This window comes from Carlito syrichta, unplaced genomic scaffold (assembly GCF_000164805.1).
Source record: "Carlito syrichta isolate Samal-C Ts95f unplaced genomic scaffold, Tarsius_syrichta-2.0.1 Scaffold303106, whole genome shotgun sequence".
In the NCBI taxonomy this organism is placed as follows: domain Eukaryota; kingdom Metazoa; phylum Chordata; class Mammalia; order Primates; family Tarsiidae; genus Carlito; species Carlito syrichta.
In genome coordinates, this window is record NW_007247202.1 from 290,963 (window position 1) to 316,267 (window position 25,305).

The 25,305-nt window shown below is 42.6% G+C and overlaps 1 protein-coding gene across 2 annotated transcripts in view; it reads right to left on the reverse strand.

Moving 5' to 3' along the window:
• The window catches only part of ICK (intestinal cell kinase), a 56,609-nt gene that overhangs the window by 6,201 nt on the left and 25,103 nt on the right, over window positions 1–25,305 (reverse strand). For both annotated transcript variants that reach the window (XM_021712158.1, XM_008057696.1), the window contains exons 4-11: window positions 21,744–21,865; window positions 20,692–20,771; window positions 9,480–9,612; window positions 8,625–8,796; window positions 6,116–6,283; window positions 4,388–4,687; window positions 1,750–1,940; window positions 1,485–1,633 (exon numbers count right to left, since the gene is read on the reverse strand). In XM_021712158.1, the coding sequence (XP_021567833.1) occupies window positions 1,485–1,633; window positions 1,750–1,940; window positions 4,388–4,687; window positions 6,116–6,283; window positions 8,625–8,796; window positions 9,480–9,612; window positions 20,692–20,771; window positions 21,744–21,865 (1,315 nt within the window). The remainder of the gene's footprint in view (window positions 1–1,484; window positions 1,634–1,749; window positions 1,941–4,387; window positions 4,688–6,115; window positions 6,284–8,624; window positions 8,797–9,479; window positions 9,613–20,691; window positions 20,772–21,743; window positions 21,866–25,305) is intronic.

A 25,305-nucleotide genomic window follows, 5' to 3' on the forward strand; every position in this document is an offset into this window, starting at 1 on the left:
CCTGTGCCACCATTCCCCTTACCCAGACAGCAGCCAAGCTTTCTGGCCCTTCCCCTACTCGGCACACAGCTGTAGATGAAACCACACCACTCCTCCAATGAACACCCTTCAAGGACTTCCCATTGCTCGTGACATAAAATCCAAAGGGCCTGAAAGCCGCTTCCTAATCCACACTCCATCCTCTGACTCTGCTGCTCTTGGCCACACTGGCCTCTGCCCTTCTTGAAGGCCAAGTCCCTTCTTGCCTCCAGCCCTTTGTGCCTGCTATTTCCTGCACCTGGTGAGCTCTTCTCTCACTCTCTCAGCACCTGTGATTCCTGCCTCTCTATGCGTGAGTCTCTCCAACACGGGTGAGAATGCTGTCTGCAGGGTGCTGCAGAAAGCCACTGTGTAGACTTTAACATGGATCTGTAAAACCTGGTGGCCCCACTCTACTGTGTTGTTTGCCATCATATTTCCAGTGCTGAGCACACAGTAGATGCTCAATACATTTTACTGATCGAATTAATTTGTGAATGAATGATTGACTAATGATGCAAGCTTGGAATCTGGACAATCTGGAGAGAGACTTGGGTATCCACCAAACTACAGCGTTGACACCTCTGTACTTAAGTGCAGAGTCTTAAGACCCTTATGAAGAAGGTGTCTCAAACTCAAAGGCCTTTAGGGACTCAGCCAGGTGATTTAAATGTAGGTATAAAACAATAGGTAGTAGAAGGGTCTCCAAGAACTGATTCCTCAAAGGTATTTCAACTCCCAAGTTTTCAAGCATTTTGTTCTCTTCTCCATCCAAAATAGGCTGGCTTCCATCTCTTAGCTGCAGGTGTGAGACTCCTGCCCGGACGGTGTGACTAAGCTCTTACCCTGGGTTCCTGACTGGAAATTTTTCCTAAACCTGGTTTGGTGGAAGGGCCTCAGACATGCTACCTAGCTCTTGCCAATTCCTTCTTCCCTGGGGGCTAGATCCAGTTTCCCATACCAAATTTATCTTGGGCAACTATAAAAGATTAAAAAAATGTGATGTCTGGGCCAGGCTCAGTGGCTCAGCCTGTAATCCCAGCACTTTGGGAGGCTGAGGTGAGTGGACTGCCTGAGCCCATGGGTTTGAGACCAGTCTGGGCAACTTGGTGAGACCTCATCTCTACAATAAATAAAAAATAAGCCGGGCATGGTGGCACGTGCCTGAAGTTCCGGCTACTTAGAAGGCTGAGGCAGAAGGATCGCTGGAGCCCAGCAGGTTAACACTGGGGTGGCCATGAGCATGTGTGCCACTGCACTCAAAGCCTGGAAGACAGAGTGAGACTCCAACTCAAAAAAAAAAAAAAGTGATGCCTGGGTTTCAGCAAATATTTCTGTGATGTCCCTACCAGTTCTGAAGGTAAGCCTCCAAGAACTTGCCTTCTAAAATAGAAACTTTGTGATTAAGTAATTCTAAGAAAGATTTCTCCTTAATAATCAAAGGAAAGGCAAGTCATTTACATTACCAGGCAAGTATCGAGAATGTTTCAAGTAGTGCTGCTTGGCAGCGGACCTCAGGGTTGGCGTGTCTCGCCTCTGGTACGAAGTCTGGGTGGGGGCGCTATTTCCTGTACCCACAGGCTCCGAGGGCTTCAGGTCCAAGACACTCTCAAATCTGAATCAAGACAACGCGGCTTAGGTAAGCATGAAAGACAGTGTGTATCATCAGATACATACAGATGGTCCTACCAATCCCAGACAGACTGTTCATGGATCAAGCAGCACACTTGCCTGCAGAGGGTGTCGTCACTCTGTCTTTTCTTGTTTTTCAGGTCAATCCTGGTGAGGGATGGACTGAAATCCAAGTCATCCAAGTCAGCCCACTCATCAGAATCCTTGGTTGACCTGGAAATAAGGCCCCACTTTCTCCTACTCTTTGGCTTGATCTCTCCATTTTTGTTCTCCAGGCCAGCTATGATTTTCTATATAAACAAGTAGAGGAGAGGAAAAACCAAGACTTGGCATTAATGGAGCTCACCCATCAGTAATCTCCATCCTGAACTTCCTGTTATGAAAAGGAGGCTGCTGGGGCATAACATTCCCCAGTATACACTGCTTATCTCAAAGGACAATCATGGAAAACACCTTCCCAGGCCTTCTATCTCACCTATCCCACACAGATTACATTAATTGTCATCTATTGAGACACAAAGTTATATAAAGTAAAGATTTACAGAAAGAAATTGAAGATACTTCTTCCATACTAGGAAGATGGCTGAATTTACACTCAGGCCTCATCCCTGAAAGATTCAATGATTTCTACTGTTTAAATAAGTAGAGATGTAAGAAATTGTGGCTAAGTTGTCAGCCACCCTGCTCTTTCACTGAAGACAACACAAATAATGCCATCTTTGCTTTCTCAGTAGACCTAGGTACTATCTCAGGAAACTTCCAAACACACTCCACCTCCACATCATGGGCAGAGTAAAGTGAATGGGCTAGAGATGCTGTCCTGGCAACCTCTGGCAGTGTCTCTCATTGTGCTAGTTGACAGCACCCTTCAAATACCAGTAGATGGAGAAAGTGCTATTAATATTTTTGCATAAAGGAGTTAGGAAGTCAGCCTCCTCAAACAGCATTACAAAGCTCATGAAAACTAGAGTCTCTTGTCAGGTTGTCATTTATTGAATCTAACACTCATTGTTTCCTTTTGAAACCTAGCCCAGGCTGGCCTCGGTGGCTCAGCCTGTAATCTCAGCACTTTGGGAGGCCGAGGCAAGTGGATTGCCTGGGCCCGTGGGTTCGAGACCAGCCCGGGCAACTTGGCAAGACCTAATCTCTACAATGAAAATTAAAAATTAGCTGGGCATGGTAGCTCATGCCTGTAGTTCTGGCAGCTTGGAAGGTTGAGGCAGAAGGATCACCGGAGCCCAGCAGGTCGATGCTGGGGTGGCCATGAGTGTCCCACTGCACTCCAGCCTGGGCGACAGAGTGAGACTCCAAATCAAAAGAAAGAAAGAAAGAAAACCAGTCCAAAAGGAGAAGAGAGATTTGGGCTCAATTAATAGCCCAGCATTAACAATCTGTCCACATAGCTGGGCATGGTGGCACATGCATATAGTCCCAGCTACTCAGGAGGCTGCGGTGGGAAGATTGCCTGAGCCCAGGAATTTGAGGCTATAGTGAACTATGATCACACTGTTGCACTCCAGACCAGATGACAGAGTAAAATTCTGTCTCTTTAAAAATAAAAAATAGGCCACTGCTTTGTTAAACTCTGGTGTGTCCACGTGGCTTTTTGAGCTATGGCTACCATGTTTCTTGGCTTTGGCCCCCTCCCCTACCTTGGGGAGGTGAATCAATCTCTCTCTATCTCTATCTCTATTTCTGTCTCTCTCTCTCCATTCGCCATTGCTTTGTCAAATTCTGGTATGGCCATGTGCTCTTTGAGCTATGGCTGCCACCATGTTTCCTAAGTTTTGACTCCCTCTCCTACCTTAGAGAAGTGAATCCTCTCCCCCCTGCTCTCTAATTTACTTTCTAAATAAACTATATATATATATATTTTTTTTTTTTTTTTTTGAGTTGGAGTCTCACTCAGTCGCCCAGACTGGAGTGCAGTGGCCACTCCTGGCCACCGCAGCCTTGCCTGCTGGGCTCCGGCGATCCTTCCGCCTCAGCCTTCCGAGTAGCTGGAATTACAGGCATGTGCTACCATGCCCGGTTGATTTTTAGATTTATTGTAGAGATGAGGTCTCGCTGCCCAGGTGGGTCTCAAACCCGCGGGCTCAGGCAATCCACTCACCTCAGCCTCCCAAAGGCGTGGGACTATAGGCTGAGCCACCAAGCCAGGCATAAACTATATTTTTAACCTAAAAAATAAAATATTTTCACAAACATTATGACTTTTGATCCTCATAAACAACCTTGTCTGGTAGGCACAGTATGCATTATGATTTTCCTTTTTTACAGATGAGGAAACTTGAGTCCATAAGGGTTAATAATAACAATGACTAATATAAGTATTAGTTCATTTAGTCCTCAAAACACTCATATCAGATAGGTGCTATTATCGGCCTTATTTTACAGATGAGAAAATGAGCAGACAGGTCAAGTGACTTGCACAGGTACCAAGCTATTAAACAGCAAAGTTGAGGTTTGAGGCCCTGGCAGTCTGGCTGCACATCCAGCTCTCGACACTACCTATAGCTGCCCCCATTGGTGGCACCATTATTAAGACGCAGGGCCAGAACTTGAATTTAGAACTTTTACTCCAAAGCCAACAATCTTTTTATGATTCCATGCTGCTACAAAAATAAATCTACCATAATTAGATCCTGTTTACTGAAAAAGATTTTTTTTCACAATCAGCGGGACCAGGAGACGGATATGTAGACACAGAGCTTACTGGTAAATCCCGGCTGCTCACCGACTGGGGATTCTTGCTGTGGAGGGATGGAAAGAGCAGTGGGACTGGCTTGTCCTCCTGGAGGTGGCTCGGGTGATCAGTCCTGGGGGCCTCTGCTTTGTAGGGGTAGGTGAGATGCTGGGGGTGCTGGCTGGCTTGGTGTTGCCGTGAAGAAATTCGTGTGTGTGGCTTGGCTGGCGGCTGGGCAGGAGGGACTGGCTTAATATGAGCAGGTGGGCCTGCCTTTTCCAGGACTTCTTTCTGTGGTCTTCCCAAATCCTGAAGTGGGTTTCCAACCTGGAAGTAAGGATATCGAAGCGCCTGGAATGACAAATAAGGCTTTAGGAGAAATGTCTAGCCTGGAAAGCTGATGCCATTATGATCACTGGGCTGTATTTCGTATGACCAGTTTACTACAGTTTCTTGGCCCAACCCAACTTCAGAATGGCATCCTGAATTTGCAATACTCTCTGTGAATTAACTTGGGGGGTATTTTTAGGTTTTCTGAGACTATTCTTATAAGGCACACATTCCTCTCTTGGATCCATGTTACAGAATTGTCTTCTTTTCATCTCTAGTGTGCATCCTTTAAAAGCTGGACTAATCAGAAAGTTTCCTGTCTTTCCCAAAACCATTTTGTGAATTTCATCACCAGACATGCATTTCTGAGAGCTTTCTAAGCTCTTGAGCCATCCAGAGTCTTGTGGCACCAAATTGTGTCTCTGTCTCTTTGAGTCTTTGTTTTCCAACTGCTTTTCAACACTCCTTAATATTCCCCCAGCTACCATTTCTCCAGTTGTCAGAAATTCTATCACCACATTGGCTCCTTTTTCAAATATCCCTGTCATTTTTGCTTAGTCAAACTGTCTTCGCTGATTGGAATTGGTCACTTATTTGATCCTCTGTGCAATGCAACTATCAGTGAGACAAGCTGAGAAGGGGCCAGGCACAAGTAATGCAAAAGGAGCCTTGCGAGAGGCATGTGAATGTTAAGAGCCCACAGCCTGGGCCCCTCTAATCTAAGTTTAAGAGGTCTGAGGGAGGGTGGGTTGAGAAAGTGGGAGGAATGATGTCAGCAGACCTGGATCCTACTTCCAGTCAGCTGGCTGCACTCGCAGAACTAGTCACTGGATGAGAAGATTCGGGCAAATCACTTCAACTTTCTGAGATTCAGCTTTCACATTCACAGAAGTAAAAACAGTAACACCTATTTCATGGAGTATTTAGTCACTTACTTAAACATCACAAAGAATATACTAAAGCATTGGCTAACTGTATAGTGTTGTAAAATGCTAACTGCAGTTACCATCCTAGCTCTAGCTCATCTCTCGGAGGTAAAATGAGTGTATTGGACTTTTAAGGTATAATGCTGCCTTTCAACAACCAATACTGGCTTATAAACAAACTACCACACAACTTTAACTCAAGAGAATACATTTGAAAATATTCTCAAAAGACAGAGTAATATATATGCTTATTTTCCTTTCTGTGTAGGTAGTGATATATCATGTTGATTGTGTGCCAACTAGATTGTTTAAACCTTAACTACTTTAACTACAAACAAAACTACAAAAAAGTTTAAAACCATTTAAAGTTCTTATGCCTTATAAAGTACACCATTAGTGGTATTCAATATTATTTCTTTCCCATAATACTAAATAAAATATTTCTCATGCAATTTATAGAGGTTATTCAGTTAGGCACAAACTTCTAAGAAACGCATCAAATAGGAAAAAAAGGAAAGAAAACCTGACTAGCTGTAGGTCGCTTCTTGGGATCCCACTGAAGCATGTCTCTCAGGAGTTGAATTGCTTCACTGCTAGCATTAGGAATCAAGGTCTTTAAGTTGTTGGGTACGCACTGGGGCCAGCGGAAGTTCATAGCACTTGAGAGTTGGTAGCCTTCAGGCCAGTCGGTCTGAAAGAAGGAAAAGATAGAAAATCTTGCTCAGCCAATTGCCATGATACAAGCTTATATTCTGGCATGAGTGCCCAAAAGGGAAAGCAACCCTCTCCTTAGCCACCTACATTCCCTACCATGACACTGCATGTGATGAGACACAGGCTATATTAATGGAAAAAACCCAAACACCATGGCATCTGGTGAGCAGTGAAAAGACCTGCCACCACTTGTTTCATAACCTTTATATAAAGTAGTACATCTCTTGAGATTTGGGGACTGAACCGAGTATTTCTCCAACTCTTTTTCATGAGACAGAGGTTTTGGAAACTGCTGACGAGGTATCTTTTGGGGAAAACAAAATAAAACATCTTGTTCCTGGTCAAATATATTTGTGAAATCCTACAGACGATGAGATCCCCAACTTGATGATTCGAAGTACACATTGTTTTGGAAGAGAACCAGCAGTAAAGCTCGCTGTTCCATCCTGTCTCAAACTCAGTGCTCTTTCATGCATCATGGTTAGGGGATATTAAATGCTGGAATGAATAATGGAAAATGTTGAACAAATGATCTTTAAGGCTTCTTCCAGTTCTAACATTCCACTATTTTATGAGATACATCCTTTCTGCTTCTTTTTTAAAGTCAAGTTGCAATATGTATAGATTGTATCAGTCATTCACTTAGATAGTTCTGGGGTGCATACTGTAAGCTTAATGTTGGTGGATATCCAGTATAAATCCTGCTCTTAAGGATTTTACTGTCCTCGGTGGCTCAGCCTGTAATCCTGGCACTTTAGGAGGCCAAGGCAAGTGGATTCCTGAGCCTGCGGGTTCGAGACCAGCCCAGGCAACTTGGTGAGACCTTGTCTCTACAATATATAAATAAAATAAATTAGCTGGGCATGGTAGTACATGCCTGTAGTTCCGGCTACTTGGAAGGCTGAGGGAGAAGGATCATCGGAGCCCAGCAGGTCAATGCTGGGGTGGCTGTGAGCATGCTACTGCACTCCAGTCTGGGTCATGGAGTGAGACTCCAACTCAACAACAACAACAACAAAAAGAATATTACTGTCCTTAAAACAGAGTAATAATGCAGAGTAAAAAGTAAAAAGGCCACAGGAGAAACTCAGATATAGATATGTAGATATGCAGAGGAAAGAAGAAATTCCAGTAGGGAATTGGGGAAATCTTAAGGAGGTGGCATTAATAATTCATTCAAATGATGTTAAAAAATTTTTTAAGGGTCTAGTTAGTATCAGCAATGATGTTGGGACCTGGGAAAATAAACACACAACAGATCTTTGCCCTGAATGAGCTTATGGTCCAGAAAACAAATACATACCCAAATAATTATACCAGTAACACAGGAAGGTGAAGGAAGATGGAGAGATCAGGAAACAGTGGTGAGGAGGTTATTGAGCGCCTTGAAAGGACAGACACATAAGAGACATTCAGGCAGAGGGTGTACGTGCAGGCACAGAGGAGAGGAAATTTCAGGGCACATGGCATGTGGGAATGAAGTGGGGGACAGGATCGAGAGGTAAGGGGCTGGGCAATGGGAGTCGGCAAATAACTTCACAAGGGGAGGACACAGTACCCGTGCTGATCTTTCGGAGGCTGAATTTGGCCACAGACTGGAAGACAAGCCAGAAGGAAAGCACTTGACAGAAAGATTGGAAGATACCCTCAGACACAGGCAAGGTGGTCATGGTCCAATCTGAGATGGCAGCAGTGAACTCGAAAGAACAAGAGCCACATGAGGCAGACAACACAGTGACACTCAGCAGCATTTACTGACCAACTGCTTGGACAAAGGGAAAGGAGAGTGAGGGGAAAGAGAGAAGGTCAAGCCAAAACTCAGTCTCAAGGCTGTTCGGGGATACGATGAGACACAGACCAAGCGGGGAATGAAAGAAGGAAGCTAGTGGGATCGAACAAAAAGGCAACCTGTTCCAAACATGTTGAGTTTGAGGCTATGGTGAGGAGTTGGCAGAAAATCCCATAGAGAGTTGTAACTATGTAGATGTAGTTGACAGGAGGGAGCCAGGGCCTATGAGTACATTGAGGGGACTTCTGAATAGGTGTAAGAGTTGTAGCCATAAGAACAGAGCAGCTCTACAATGGAAGAATGATGGAGAGAGAAAAGCAGAGGGAGTCATGACAGATGTAATACTTGAGAGTAGGAGGGAAAGAAGCCAGCCGTGTCTGAGAGCGTGGGCAGTGGAGGATGACCAAGGCTGAGAGAAAGAGTCTAGAATGGGTGGTGCTCGATAGTGCCAGCACGGCACAGGACTTAAGGGGAAGCGGCACAGGGAGCCGCTGGCTTTGGCCCACTTGACTTTGTTTCATATTGCTACCTTTTTCGGTGTCCCCAACACTTGGCAAATTTTGAATATCGTGTCAATCTCACTGGCCCCAGGGAAGAGCGGTCTGAGAGTGTACACCTCTGCCATGATGCAGCCGACGGCCCAGACGTCAATGGGGGAGCTGTAGTGGGTAGACCTCAGGAGGACTTCTGGAGCCCTGTACCTGGGGAGACAAGGGTTAGCTGCTGGCTATTGCTTCTACTGGTCAGAAATTAAATTAAATAACAACCAAGTCTAAGTGAGAGAGTCCGTTTGTTTCTGTTTTCTCTCTAGTTCACTGTGGCACAAGGAACTGCAAGAACTTGACAATGGCTGTGGTTGCTGTAGAGAAGTGGCATTTCTCTGGTCCACAGTATTTTCTATTGAGTATTTATCTACAGAAGTCTTTGAGAAACACAGAGCGAGAATTAGGAAGAGAGGGAGAGGGAGAAAGAGAAGGAGAGGGAGAGAGAGAGTTAAGAGCAAACATTCTAAAGCTTGTGTGTAGACTACTTCTTGGTCATGGCAAACTACTTAAATCCTAGGGTCTAAACATTTTAACAACAGCAATTAGATGGTTTTGAGGTAGGTCTTTGAAGAATCTTTTACATGACTTATGAGAAACTGTCCTCAGGAAGGCCTATATATAAAATCTTATAGTATGGAAAAGCATACTAGGTTTCCTTTTAACATGATTTATAACGCAAGCTTTTAACCTCGTACAATGCCATCAAATCTACAAATGAGCTGTACTGCATTGTTTCTCTTAGTGAAAAATCAATGTGTGTGACTTTAATGTTATCCTCAGTATAACAGTATCTTTTTAAAGAAGTGCAATTAAGTAATGTTGAGAAAAACAGTATTCACCATCTGGTGGATACGTAGTCTGTATATGGAGGTCGTGACCGGATTTCTCGGGCCAATCCAAAGTCTGCAATTTTCACAAGTTCTGGTCCCATACAGAGGAGGTTCTCAGGCTTTAGGTCTCGATGGAAGAAGCCTGTGAAGACAGAGGAAGAGAAGAATCCAGATGCAAGTTTGCTTCTGTGTGGCTCTTTGCAGCTGTTCTGCACTTTTTGTAATGACATCTGGCAAGGCTCTGAAGGCTCCCTACTTTCATCTGACAGATGACATGAAGTCTTTTGACCTTCACACAGGACTTCATGTGTTTCTCTTTGCAAAAATCATTTCAAAAACTGTTCTTCAAAAATTTTTTTTAACAAGAGAGAAAACTTCTTTTAAAATATCAAAACTTGGTTATAGGTTGAGTTAACTTGGCAAAAAGAAACTATCACTCAAGGGAAAAATATCATTTCTACCCTGTCCAAGTCAGTCAGAAAGAATTTGAGATTAAGACCATTTTAATTCATAAGCACACCCTGAACATTTATCATAATACAATAAGAAAGTAGGACACTGCCAGGGGAGGGAGGGGGCAAAGTGGGGACCAAAGGGAGACCCAAACTACCTGTATGATGACCACTTGTATACCTAATTCTGAATTGTACCCAACATCTTTAAAATTAAAAAAAAAATTAAAAAAGAAATAAAATGAGCTCAAATTAAAAAAACATTTCAAAAGACAATCGTCTAATGGGAATTAAGAGTTTAGAACACAACAAAACACAACTATAATTTTTGCTTAAGAATAACAAGAAACAGCTGGGTGGCTCAGTCTGTAATCCCGCGCCTTTGGGAGGCTGAGGTGAGTGGATTGCCTGAGCCCGCGGGTTCAAGACCCGCCTGGGCAGCGAGACCTCACCTCTACAATAAATCAAAAAATCAGCCGGGCGTGGTAGCACATGCCTATAATTCTGGCTACTCGGAAGGCTAAGGCGGAAGGATCGCCGGAGCCCAGCAGGCTGAGGCTGTGGTGGCCGGCAGCGGCCACTGCACTCCAGTCTGGGCGACAGAGTGAGACTCCAACTCAAAAAAAAAGAAAAAAAGAATAACAAGAAACTTATGAATATAAACCAGTCATATCTGAGATTCTGTGTGGGTTGCAGCATATGTTTAAATGTTAAGTATTTATTTCTTTGCCTAATGAAGCAGTACAGAGGTGCATCTGCAGTTCACATTGTGAAAGGCAAAGATAAGTCACCACGTGGGAAGCCCACCTCAGCTATCGCAGAGCTCTGGAGGTGCAGGCAGGAGACCGTCAACATGGCGATCTCCCAAGTACACTCAAACAACCCGTGATCAGCAACACAAGCCTCTGAAAATCCTAACCTGCCACTTCCTGTCACCGACCTACACATCATTCAGTGTGACTCTACGTCTATATGGGACACCAAAACTGGAACACAACTCAGAGGGTGCTGCTGATGCCATGATTTATGTGCCATCGTTACAGGCTGAGTACTCCTCTCTGAAAATCTGAAATCTGACAGGCTCCAAAACTGGAATCTTTTTGAGTGCTGACATGACACTCAAAGAAAATGCTTATTGGAGCATTCCGAATTTTGGAATTTCAGGTTAGGAATACTTACCCAATATAGTAGAATACAAACATTTCAAAATCCAAAATATAATAATAAGAATTAAAACCTGAAATACTTCTGGACCCAAGCATTTTAGATAAGGGACACTCAACCTGCGAAAGCTGGATTCTAACTAGCAGTTTATGACAGAAGTAGTAGCCATCACTAGAGAGCTGCACTCTTATCTGACAGCCTCTGTGCTGACAGTGCTCAAGCAGGCCTCTCTAAGGTGCTTTCCGATGAGACCCACGTCTCTGACTGGGCAGCAACTGGATGGCACCATCTTCCCGACATCCAATTTTCCAACTTTTCTCCTATCCAAAATCATTTCTCCCTCCCAAGTTTTAATAAGATTGCCAGATACCTTGCAGTGATGCTGGTTTCATCCTTCCCCACAGTCCTAGGACTGTGCCACAATGTCCATCGATATTTCTCGTCTCTGCCTCTTTCTACCTTTCTCGCTGCCTCTGCCAAGCCCTTGCTCTCACTGCCGCTTTCTCGCAGGCCTTCCTCATGCCCACAGCTCTCCCACACATCCTGACCATCTAAACACTGTCTTTCCCTTGTCATCCTCCCATCCACACAGAAAAACCTTTCATGCCTCCTTTTTATTTAATAAGGCCAAACTCGTTTCATTCTACCTGAGGAGATAAACTTATTTTCCAATGCTTATCATAATATGTGTAAAGTGTGTTCTACTCAGGTAAAATTCCTCATTCCCTTAAAGTTCACTGTATAGTCATGTGCCGCATAACATTTCAGTCAACAACAGGCTGCAGATACCATGGTGGTCCTATAAGATTATAATGGAGTTGAACACTTCTTATTGTCTTGTCTATACTATACTATACTATACTTTTTTATTGGTATTTTAGAGTGTGCTCCTTCTAATTACCAAAAAACCAAAATTAACTGTAAAACAGCCTTGGGCAGGATTCAGGAGGTATTCTAGAAGCATTGCTATCATAGGAGATAACAGCTCCACGTGTGTCACTGCCCCTGAAGACCTTCCAGTAGGACAAGATGTGGAGGTGGAAGACAATGATACTGATGATCCTACCCTGTGCGTGTTTGTCTCTTAGTTTTTAACAAAATGGCTTAAAAGGTAAAAAATAAAGAAATCTTAAAATAGAAAAAAGCAGTACAATATGTTTGCGTTATAAGCTAAGTGTTATTACAAAAGAGTCAAAAGTTAAAACAAAATTACAAGTTCATAAAGTAAAAATGTTACAATAAGCTAAGGTTAATTTCTTATTAAAGAAAGAAAAAATTATAGCCAGGCATGGTGGTACACGTCTGTAGTTCCAGCTACTTGGAAGGCTGAGGCGGAAGGATCACCTGAGCCCAGTAGGTCGAGACTGCGGTGGCTGTGAGCATGTCACTGCATTTCAGCCTGGGTGACAAGAGTGAGGCTCCAACTCAAAAAAAAAAAAAGAAAAAGAAAAAATTTTTTATTTAGTGGAAGCTCAGTGTACAGTGTTTATAACATCTGCAGTAGTGCACAGTGATGCCCTAGCCCTCACATTCACTCACTCACAAACTCACTCATATAGAGCAACGTCCAGTTCCGCAACCTCCATTCATGGTAAGGGCCCTATATGAGTATGCCATTTTTTACCTTTTATATCATAATTTTGCTGTTTAGATATGCTTAAATACACAAATGCCATTGTGTTACAACTGCCTACGGTGTTCAGTACAATAATGGCTATACAGAAGCAACATATAGCCCATATAGCCCAGGCAAGTCGTAGGCTACACATCTAGATTTGCATACATACAGTAATTCTATGAAGTTCACACAATGATGAAACTGCCTAACGATTCATTTCTCAGAAGATATCCTCATCGTTAAGTGACGCATGACTATTTTCATTAGTTGTGCCCTTGCTCCTTTTGGCCTATGGAGAGGATAGATATCAATCCCAACTTTTGCCATCCTTTAAGAGCTGTTTTTTCCTCTTCCTTCACGAAGCCATTCTAATATGCTAGACTTCATTCACCCTACCAAAAAATATTTGACATAGCATCTCCTCCACGCCAGGCAATGGGTTAGAATCTATGGATCTGAACCCTCAGACGTGGTCCTTGCTCTCATGGATGAAACAGGCAGCCCCCTTTGAACCTAAGTGGAGTGCTATCATTTCAAGTATGTGAACTCTAAACCATTTTTCACTTGTTAGGTGAAAGCACTTTAAGGGCGGAGGCCATACTTTCATTTCTTCTGAATGCCCAGCACAGCAACAGGAGTGTGGTGGTTTCATAATATATTCTTGTTGATTGAATAAAGGGCTTGTGTAGGGTTGTAGGAACATGAAAAAGCTTAACGATGACAAACTCACCTGGGCCAAATAAACAGGGACAACAGAGGGCAGACTAGAGCTGTGGGAAGGGCTGGGGAGGACAGCAGGTGAGAATGGAGAAAGAAGAGTAATGGCCCTGATGCAGTGTGGGGAACAATGAGCTGGATGTCCTTGTCATAGGGGGGGTTCTGTTGAATGAATGAATGAATGAGTGCAGACAGAAACTTCAGTAGGACTAAATCTATTGATCAAGGCTATTTTCCAAAGACTGTCTCTGCTCTAGGGGAGGTTAAATGTGAAAATGCTAAATGCCATTACCATGGTAAGCAGCAACACTATAATAAAAGGACACTTTGGTCACATGCAGTGGCTCATGTCTGTAATCCCAACATTTTGGGAAGCCAAGGTGGGAAGATTATTTGAGGTCAAGAGTTTGAGACCAGCCTGAGCAACATAACAAAACCCCATCTCTGTAAAACATAAAAAATATTAGCTGGGTATGGTGGTACATGTAGTTCTAACTATTTGGGAGGCTGAGGTGGGAAGATTGCTTGAACCCAGGAGTTCAAAGCTGCAGTGAGCTGTGATCATGCCACTGTGTTCCAGCCTGGGCAGTACAGTGAGGCCTTGTCTCAAAAAATAATACAATAAAAGAACCCTCCTCTCTTTTCATCATTCTGAGGACCACCGGACTTAGTACTGGGTCAAGTTCCAAATGGGTAGTATGACTATGGCATAACGACAGATCTGTAAGACAAATGGCTAGCTTAGATGGACGAAGTGAATATGACAGAGCCTAGAATCCAACAAACACAAAGGGCGATGAAGGCACAGGAGTGAGCAAATACATTCAGGAGGGCCACAAGTGAGAGGGGGAGGTGATGGAAGTTGCTTCCATTTTCCATAGTCCAAGGCACTGGCGAGATCAAAGATGTTAGACCTGGGCTAGACAGAGACAGGCACAGCAAGTTTGCTAATTTTATAGCATATGTATATGTAAATGTGCATTTGTATGTATATTGTGAAAAATGTATCTATCTCATCTATCTATCTACACACATATATACACCACTGCTTCATTCTTTACCCTGTCACTGTATTGACATATACCTGATGCCCCTCCAATTCCTTGAAGTATCCAAATCAAATTAATGACAAATTAAACCAAAATTTGAGGCTTAAGAACCAAACTTAAAGTTATTAACTCAAAAAAATGAAAAGGGTAACTCAGTATTAGTCAAGAATGGCCTTTCAAGTGAAAGAAAAGAACTTCTGATATGGAAACATTTGGACAGTTAATGATCAGCCTAATTAAATAAAGATTATCTACACCCATGAGAGTGGGTGACACTATTCTAAGACTTGGTGGAACTGAGTCATTGTGTGTAGAGCCTGTGTTCTTCAGAGCACCCTCCAGCTCCCAGAAGGCCTGACTATGTGCTCCCATCCTGGAATTGGTTTGAGAATGTATAAAGACACAAGTAGTGATTAGAGAGTGAATGATTTTTCTGTCAATGTGTGAACCCTGAGAATACACGGACTATAAAAGACCATAGTTTGTCTTCCTAAAAACTTAATGTTATGAACACTCCAGTGAAAAAAGAAATGGCAGGCATCGTTTTCTGACTGAACAGATGGGAAAATTGAGTCATGGCGGGGTGGGCGGCGGATGAATGATCCCCAGTCCCACCAAGCAATGTGTCATAGCTGTTCCAGCATCTAGCGCCACTCTTTCCCTCTCAACCTAAATAGCTGCATCTTGATTCGTGGTTTCGGTCCTCTCGAGTTTCCTTAATTGAAGGAAGTCTCCTTTCTTTTTTAGTTGGGGGCAATTATCATACCCAAACTTACACAGCATCACCAAAGGGTGCATCCTCTGTCCTCCAGCCACACCCCCAACTGCAGCTCCCTCTGCCTCCATTTGTAACCCCTGTCTCAACAAGTGTGTTTTCTCCCTGCTGGGTTCATCCTACCAGAGCTCAGACAAGATCAGGCACACTCAGGGTGCTATGGCCACTGACTCAGTTCATCCCGTCACGTCGACTGGCACTCAACCACAAGTTCTATTCTTGCACTCTGGACCTTGTCCTTTGCTCCTCTCACTCATGCTCCTGGAAACACCAACCATCCCCTCCCATCCACCAAGTTTTACCTCCCACCCAACTCTTCCTTAATCCTACTTCCACAGAGAACATGCACACTCATCAAAAAAAGGAGGAGGAAGATTCTGATTCCCCACGCATCACCCTAAGCAGCTTTCCTTTCTAGAGATCGTATTTCAGGCTTAAAATAAACAGAGATAAATGGCTAGGGAAAAAATTAATTGCAAACTTTTAAAGTGACTGAGGAGAAGTGCATCTGTCAGCTGACATATGCCATTTCCATTATACAGTCTTCAAGCAGAACTTTTTATAACAAATTCATAAATATGTCTGTAGGTTATCTAGCCCTCTGCTAATTATTGAATAATATAACAATTAGCTATTATTACCGATATGCCCATGAGTTCTAGTCCTAGGTAATTAAAAGTTCTATTCCTTATGTCATGTACAGTTACTTAAAAATTTTTTTTTCTTTAGAGACAAGGTCTCACTCTGAGGCCCAGGCTATAGTACATGGTGTGATTATAGCTCACTGAAGCCTTGAACTCCTGGGCTCCAGTGGTCTTCCTGCCTCAACCTCCCAAGTAGCTAGGACTACAGGTGCACACCACCATACTCGACTAATTTAATTTTTGTAGGAAGGGGGGATCTTGCTATGTTGCTCAGGGTGGTCTTGAACTCCTGGTTTCAAGGATCCTCCTGCCTCAGTCTCTCAAAGTACTGGGATTACAGGCATGAGTCCCCACTCCTGGCCCACTTTTCATCTCTGTTTTAACAAAACGTGACTATTTCCATCTGAGATGCAATGCAGCAAAGTGGTTAAATGTGCAGACCAGGCAAACTGTCTGATTTCAAATCCCAATTCTGTTACTGGCTGGAAAGTCACTTAACCTTTCTGTGCTTCAGTTTCCTCATCTTAAAACAGGGGAATGACAGCAACTGCCTCATGGGGTTGTTTTGCAGGATTAAATGTATTATAAAGCTGTTAGAGCAGTGCTTGGCACATTGGCACTTTGCAAGAGCTGATAATTATTAGCACTGTTACTAGAAAATTCTCTCACTTTACCCCTCTACCAGGCTAGAAAAGTGGGCAGCGATGCCTGGCCCCATGTTTTTCTGGTTAGAATGAGGGCTCATGAGGAGTGGTGTGCCCCACCTGTGAGGAGGTGGCACCAGAGTGCTGATCCGGCTCCTAATGGAGTGTGTGTTCTGCTGATATGTGCAGTATGATTTGTAACAATGAACACCCTTCTTCCTCAGGCTTCTGATACACAATGGGAACCCTCACAGCTGGGCCATTCAGAGATCATGCAACAACAAAGTGCTGGTATGATAAGAACCGTCCTGTTCAGGATGGTGCGACTTCCAGAAGACAGGAAAAGACCTTCAATTAATTTCAGGGTATGGCAAACCAGTGCAATAACAGAGAGATTTTTCTCTTTCATCCTGGCAGAAAATTTGTGTGCTTACTTTTTCATGAATAAGCCTTGGGCAAGGAAAACATCAAGCCACAAAGAAAGCTTCCTCCCCTCCACCACGTTCTGCTATGGGTGAATCTGATATGGATTCACGAATAACCAGCGAATATTTAAACACTACAAGTTGATGCAGCATACTTTCCTGCTGTGGAAATCGTAATTTCACAGATATTACTGACTTTAAACCTACAGTGTTTTTTTATCAAGAAGCTACAAGGACAGCAATGCACAGAAATGCAGAGGACTGCCTCAAGGTCATGCTCAGCAAGAAAGGGTGAAATACAGAAGCAGAAACCACCTTCTGGGGCAAAATCTTGTCCTCCAGGCCACCTAATGTGTTTCTGTTACCTGCATGGATACATGTGACCTGGATATCTATCTGTAAGGGCGGGTCAAGGATGAAACAGGCCGTCAACATGACTTACTTAATTCCTGCAAAGTACATATGCCTTGGCTTGGCTCAGTCAGCACCAAGTAGAGCTGCGTTTTCACTCCCTGTGGGAGGAAAATGCTCAGTGACATGGAGGATGGCCATAGCAACTACCTGCAGCACTCCTCCCCCACTCAGAGGATCCACTTCCCCAGGGCAAGAAGCGCCTTGTCACAGCAAGAGCGGGCTCAGGGAAGAGCCTGAAACTCATGAGGCTCATCTGTGAAGTGCTTTTGATTTTTTTTTTTTTTTTTTTTTTTTTGAGGGAAGGAATACAATGGAGGAATCAAAGGTAAGTTAATACCTTACAAAAACTATTTTAAATGTTTCTAGAAATCATTTAAAAATGAAAATGGAATCAGAGTGGTAAACTCAGTTTCAATCCCACCTACAATTACCATTATTCACCTCTCATTCTCCTGTTCTCTTTGAGCATAGACAGGTTTTTCTAGTGAAGCATGGGAGATGGGCACAAGTTATCTAAACTAATCTCCACTCTGCCACTTTTTGCAATGGGGCTTCTCAGCAGGTTTTGAAACCTCTCTGAACTCAAGTTTCTTCTTTTTTTAAAGGACCAGATACCATCTATTCTTTAAGTTGGCAAGGAAATAAAGTAGCAAATAAAATGTTATTAAGTTCAAGCTAGCACTGGGCACTTAATTGCTTAGCAATGTCAGTAAGAATCTCTGGTGGAGGCAATGGTGCTGTGGTCTCCTCTTGTCCATAGGTTGAGCCTTCCCTTGCACTGTTTCTGCACACAATACAAGTGTTTGTGGCATGCAAAGGAAACTAATAGTGCAGAGTTCCAAAGGGCTGTTCTGACACAGGAGTATATGAATGCTAAATTACCATTTGCAGATATGTGTGTGTTCATGTGCACGTGTGTGTGTGTAGGGGGGTAGATGAGTGCATGTGTAGGCATATTTGCAGGTATTGTGTGCATGTAGATGTGTGCAAGTGTATGCATGTCTTGGGTGCATATGTGTGGTCTGTATGCATATGTGTGGTCTGTATGTACGTACATATTACATGTATATAATATACACACACATGTAGATGTGTGCAAGTGTATGCACGTGTCTTGGGTGCATATGTGTGGTCTGTTACATGTATGTACATATTACATGTATATAATATACACACACATATAATATATACACACCTATAGACACATTTGATTAAGTAGCGATCTGGATAAAAGCTTCAAGTTATTTCTGGTAACAAATATCTGAGTCTCATGAAAAGCAACAACAATAAAAGAGAGAGAGAGAGAGAGAGAAAGCCAAAGAATGCTAACTTTCTTTTAGGTCTACCACTCAGTTGCTAGTACTGAGCAAATAGCCTGAAAAATTGAGACATTCTAATTGGCCTCTATCTTAAAACGGGTTGGTTGACCTATCTCTTTTGAGAATCCCTTTATTTCTTGTTATGTCTCTTTCTTGAGCTCTTAATCTAGTAAGTGATCTTTCTCTTATTTGTCCCTAAAACATCATGCCAGAAGTTTTTAGTGTTTTGCACATTCATACCATCCCTTGTGAATTATTATGAATAAAGGCTAAAGTGCTAGTTCTATAAATGTCAGTGGAATCAGGGATAACTTGTACAGGAAACTTTTTCCTAGAATTGGTTTGCAATTTGACTCCATCTTGCATATTATTTGCTGATTACTCAGCATGTGCCTGAGGCTGACAAGGACTTCCACAGACAGTCTATGTTTGTCTATGTTTCATTTAGTCTCCAGCTGTGAGGGGTTACTCAGGGAGGGAAAGACAGCCTGGTAACAAGCCCAGATGTCCGATGCCACTTTCTGCAGCACAAGGTCATTTCTACTCACTGCCAAGTTACATCAAATCTAAACTGACTAGCGATTCAGAAAGTTGAGGAGGAAGGATTGCTGGAGTCTAGCAGTTTGAGGTCAGCCTAGGCAATGTGAGACCCTGCCCCTCTCTAAAAAAAATCTGAACTGTATTGTCAAAGGGCTTTCACTCAGTCTCCTTATTGAGTAGTAAAACTCATCCGTTGGTGAAATATTTACAATGCCAACAACACCCTTAGACTGAGTAGACAGATTTCTGCCTGTGCAAAACCAGCTTTGCCCATCTGTCTGTCTTCTAAAATGACTTCAAATGACCGCCTGAGGGGACTTCTGGCTCTACCCGTGGATACATCCATCTGGCAGCTCTGTGTTCATAAGCAGGTACTGATGCAACCCCAGCTGGGTCTGTGTCTAGTTAGTGACAAAAACCAGCAATGGTCCATGTAGATGCTGGAGAATATAACCTCACACTCATTGCTGCTTAATACTTTCAAAAACTCAGCTAAGAAGAACAACAGTGACACAGGATTTCCTGAATGGCATATGGCCAGTGTCTCTCTGGATACTCTAAATGTCTCCCCAGACTAACCAGACTATCTGTAGAGCAAGGCATACTGGGCCCTAGGAGAACTGTCTCTGTGATCAGGTGAAGTAATTGGCTTCCATTGAGGGATATGACATGAAACTGTCCTATATAACCTATCACTGTGTTAACAATGAAGTCATGTTACATACTGTCCCTCCAAAGGGTCCATGAGAAAAGCATCTCTCTGGTCTCTAGATCAAGAACAGTTCTGCTTCTTGGGGACAACTGGTCTGTTTTTCCTCAGGAAAACTTTGTATGTTAGAATGGATTGCTTTTCCCATTTCACATGGTCTGACAGAAAACTCAGAATCAAACCTATAGTTTGCTTCTCCTACTGAATAGATCTGCTGGCATGCATGTTGAGGACTAACCCCACCCCTGGTTGCATCCATACCTGGTTTTGCCTTTGCCTCTTTTTTAGTTTGCTCATTTTTAATTTATTATGTTTCTGTTTCTACAAATCTTATTCGATGATTTTTAACTTATTTTGAAACAAGTTGAAAGATACATTAGAAAAATGAGAAGCCATAGTGAAGCAGTGGTAGTTAATGAGTCAACATAACACATGAAACCTCTCTGAATTCTAATCCTAGGTTTCTCACTTGATACAGCAGTTAGTGATCAGGAATAATTTGTATATCTATAACTAATAAGCTTAATGTTAAAACCTAAAGAATAAAGACATACATACAGATGTGATAAAAAAATGAGGGAAATTCAGAAATTAAGATACAAAAGTTAACATTTCAAAATCTGTCACCAGCCTCTCAGCTCTTCTTCCTTCTCTGGAAGTCAGTTACAAAAGGCATCAATGCTTCCTACATCTTCTACCTGATGATAACATTTCACTGCTATTTAAAAGCACAATGCTCCAAACCACCTACCATGCTTGTGAATAAATGCAAGTCCTTGTAATATCTGAAACATGATATTCCTTGTGGCAGACTCAGGAAATAACTTGTTTCTGTATGGGACACAGGAAAACAAAGTCATAAATCTGGGTTTGCATATGAAAATAAATCCCATTTTCATGTTCTTTGGTTATATAGTAAGAAATTAAGAAAACATTCAGTCATATCCTATTTTTTGGCCAGATCCTTTGAATAAAAAAAAAAAAGAAAAGTGACTATTTGTCCATACAGGGGAGCTACCTTACAAACACCATTGCATATTTAGTTATGTTACAAAAATGAAAAGATTACACATTTTATAGTAAATTCTCCTCCAAATTTCCTCCAACATATCATATAAAAAACTAAAAGTCTCCTTTCTCCATGATGTAAACTAAAATGTTTTAAAATTTTGGTGAGGAAAATTTGAGGTCTTCCAGATGAAGGCTGTATGCAATGCAATGACAAGCATTTTCCTCCTGGTTGGGCAGACCACACAGTGACATTGCTGTCATTGACAATAAATATGATATTTGTTTACTCAAATCACTCAGAGAGAAGCTATAATGACATTCATTTTGTCACCCAGAAAATGTGCCCAAGAGGCTCTGTATGGTTCACCTTTAAAATTCAAAATTACCATAGCAGGTAAGTTTCTCATTAGTCTTCTCTTCCCAGCATGTCAAGCACCTGAGAACTGTAGCAAGAGAGGAACTGAAATAAACCTAGAACTTTTCAAATGGAAGGCTCAAAATAAATAAAGCTGTGTACTTCCCTGACATGTAGTTGCCCTGCCCATATGTCCGAGTAGGAATGGAGAACTGAACTGTCTGTTTAACTCTGGGCTTCTTTGAATGAATAAGCCATCATAGGGTCTCCAAAGTACAGTGCGACAAGCCCCTCATCTAACTGGCAGCTTTCAACAGTAAAGTCCAATAGCACAAATGTTAAATGATCAGAGAAAGAACCGGGGGACTGTAAGAAAGAAAAGAAAACATACCCACTTGGCCATATATATTTCTAAGATTGTGATGACCAAACTGTACCTTTCTTTAATGAGTTGGTAAAGATTTTCCTTCATGTATTCGAAGATAAAATAAAGATGATCATTTTCCCTGATAACTTCTTTTAATTTCACTACATTGGCATGGTTGAGCTTCTTTAAAGACTAAAAGGCAAGTAAAAACACACACACACACACAAAATCAGAGAAAATCTATCGTTGAAAAAGAAAAGTAATCCTATATATACTTAGGAAGAAACATCTAATTTTAGAACCACAGAAATGCCATAAGTTACATTTTAATCGACAATTCACTGAACAGTATTTCTCTGAAATTGATACTAACTTTACCCAGAAAAACCATCTTGATGAACTGTCTAGGAGGTACGTATTTGACCACTAAGTGGTGTTCCTGGCTGACCCCAGCACCAGGCAATGTGCCAGGGCTATTTTAGGCCCACCCCCTCCAGATGATGGAATTCAGGTTGTGGAAGTGGCCAGAGGGGAACCAACAAAGAAAGCTGAGGCTTTGATTTTTCTGGCACTGGAGAATGTAGCTGCTCTGGGCTGAGATCATCAGCTAACAGTCCACGGACACTTTGAATAGGAAATTGTTCCAAAAGACCGAGGCTGAGGGCCTGATTCTCTCAATTTTCATCTGACTCATGTGTGTCCATGAGACACAGAGCACTCCTTCTTATAGCATGAGTTTTCATTGCAGAGAAGAAAAAGTAGACTCCTTATCAGAAAGACCCTGAAATGAGATGAGAGAAATCCCTCTGTTTCCCCAAGCAAAGAAGGCCAAAAGTTAGGCAGTGGATAAGAAACTAGATGGTGGCTCAGAGAATGATGCATAAGGTAGGGCACGGTGGCTCATGCCTGTAATCCCAGCACTTTTGGAGGCCAAGATGGGAGAACTGCTTGATGCCAGGAGTTTGAGACCCACCTGGGTAACACAGTGAGGCCCTGTCTATATCAAAAAGAAAAAAAGAAAATGGTGCCTGACCTTCTGATACCCACTCTCACACAAATGTAGTTCCTTCCTCCTGGAACATGTAAGAACAGCCATGTGTATACTGTTTTCTGTTTGTATCATTAGTTTTGCTGATGGTGAACAAATACATGTCTGTATTAGTGAGTATCAACCCTATTCCTGTACAACAGCCTCTACCACACAACTATTAGTTTGCTCACTGGATGATCAGAATCTGATAGGCTGTTTCCTTTAAGGAAGCCTCCAACTGTCACTTTGGCCAGTGAGATGATCCCTTTAATTCAAAAAGCCCTTTCCCTCTCCTTATGGAGAAGTGAGTTCAGCAATAATAAATCGTTAAAGCCTTTTATCTTTGAACTTCTTTAAAAACAACACCCCTTTTATAAAACAAACAGACTGCTTTAAGATGAAAGTGTTAAAATGAATACCGACATCTAGAAGAACACTCAATAATAAGGTCCCCGAGGGGTCAGAGCTTGGGAATGTGTAATGTGATCAAGTGACTTCCAGCAGCTGGGAAGAGAGAGGAAATATGGCCAGTGAATGAGAACAACATACGACTTTTCTGGAGCCTCCTCCCCAGAAGAAAAGTTCCTGCCAAGATACTTCTCTGGCAGGGAATCCTCAGCTGTTCTGGCCAACTGTTTTGGGCAGATCTTTCTAGAATGATCCAACCGGGTTACTTCTTTTAGTTGGGCCGGATTCCTGGTTCTCCATCAGTAACAAATACAAACATTGTTTAACTTGTAAGCTTCCTCTGGACGCTCACTGATTGTAGCTGTCTTTTCTGCTTGTTTGCTTAAAATGCATCACAAGCAATGGCTAAGAGTTAGTAGATGAGCAGTCTCCGGGAAAATTCAGTCAGAGGAAAATGAAGTACATTTTAAAGCTTTTCCTTTTTCTGTCTTTCTTTGTTTTCTTTTTTCTTTTTTTTTTATTCGAGTTGGGGTCTAATTCTGTCACCCAGGCTGGAGCGTAATAGCATGATGATGACTCACTGCAGTCTTGACCGCCTGGGCTCAGGTGGTCCTTCCGCCTCAGTCTCCCAAGTAGCTGGAACTACAGGCACATGCCACCATGCCTGACTAATTATTCTTTGTAAGATAAGGTCTAACTATGTTGCCTAGGCTGATCTTGTACTCCTGGGCTCAAGCAATCCTCCTGCCTCAGTCTCCCAAAGTGTTGGGATTACATGTATGAACCTTTTAAAGCTTTTCTGGCCTTTTAAAGCTTTTCTAGAAATGTATTCTAGGCAAGGAAGGGAGTCGCTTTAGTTTTTATTCTCAAGTGTGTTTCAGGTGCGTATTACCAGCCCAAGTCTGAGGGTGGCTCAGAGTTCTTGTTTCTGAGTCTCATGAACAAGTTGAAGTCTCTACTAGTTTAGTACAGAAAAAATTAATTTTGTGAAGGGGACTCCCTTTACAGAGGTGTATTTCCAGGAAGAAGACATCTTATTTTGGTTGAAGAAAGATTTCCAAAGGAGAGGCGGAGGCAGGTCATTTGCATCAGAGTGGAGAAGCAGAGGAAGCAAATTAAACCTGGTCAACAGTCCAAACGGGGACCGCCCATCTCCATGGATAAAAGGCTCCATTTTTCCCTGCTCAGGGACTTATCAACAGTTTCTGAGCTGTTAAAAGTACAATGTTTGAGGCCCCAAGGATAGCCTGGTATGTAAGACACAGTGCCTTCTCCTATTAGGCAAACAACCTCATTGGGAAGACAGGACATGGATACAAATATATGGGACAGAATAAGGAAGGCCCTATTAAGGGTCAAAAGAATGGTGGACACAAGCACCATCAGCGGTATCTCAAGAAGGAGTAATCAGCACACCTTAAGGGGTAAGTGAGAGCATCGCCAAGATGTGACTTGAAGGAATAAGACCACCTGGACAAGCTCACTGGGAGGGAAAGGGCACATCAGGAAGGAAGCACATCATGGGGAAGCTGTGGCTCTGTGTCTGAGGGATGAAGAATGAGAATCATCCCAGTTTAGCTCTGAAGGAGGCTTATCTGGAAGATGTGGCTGTAGAAATGAGCAGGGGCAAACTGGGTGCCAGGTATATACCCATTGATGTCTTTTGGCAAATCGGGGTGCCTTCTGCAGAGAAGCAGAGAGTGATGCCTGATTCAATTAGGTTGAAAAGTGAATGGTACAAGGGGAAGTGGCACTGGAAAAAAAAGTCTGAAAGGTAAGGTAAGGAAAAGAAAGAGGTGGATGCTCAAGAAGAGAGAGGGCTGAGAAATTTGGAGTTAAAGAGAATGGTGGGCACATTTATAGACTAGAGGGTAGGAGCTGGTGGAAAGGAAGGGTTTAAAGATATGGAAAGGAGGTGGACTTCGTTGGAGCAAGATCTAAAGATATCTGAAGTTAAGATGGTTAGAAAAGAAAAAAAAAAAAGAATAACTCAGAGGAACAGAGTAGATGGGATACAGGCAGCCTAAGATGTCTACAACACCACAGCACCATGTAAGATGTGCTTCTAAGAAAAATGTCACAGGGGTCCCATTGCACCCACAACATCACAGGAGCAAGAATTCCTCTCCCTGCTGCTGGCCATCAGGTGTAGAGTCTTCCTGCAGTCCGCAAGCTCTCCAGAGGTAGACATGGG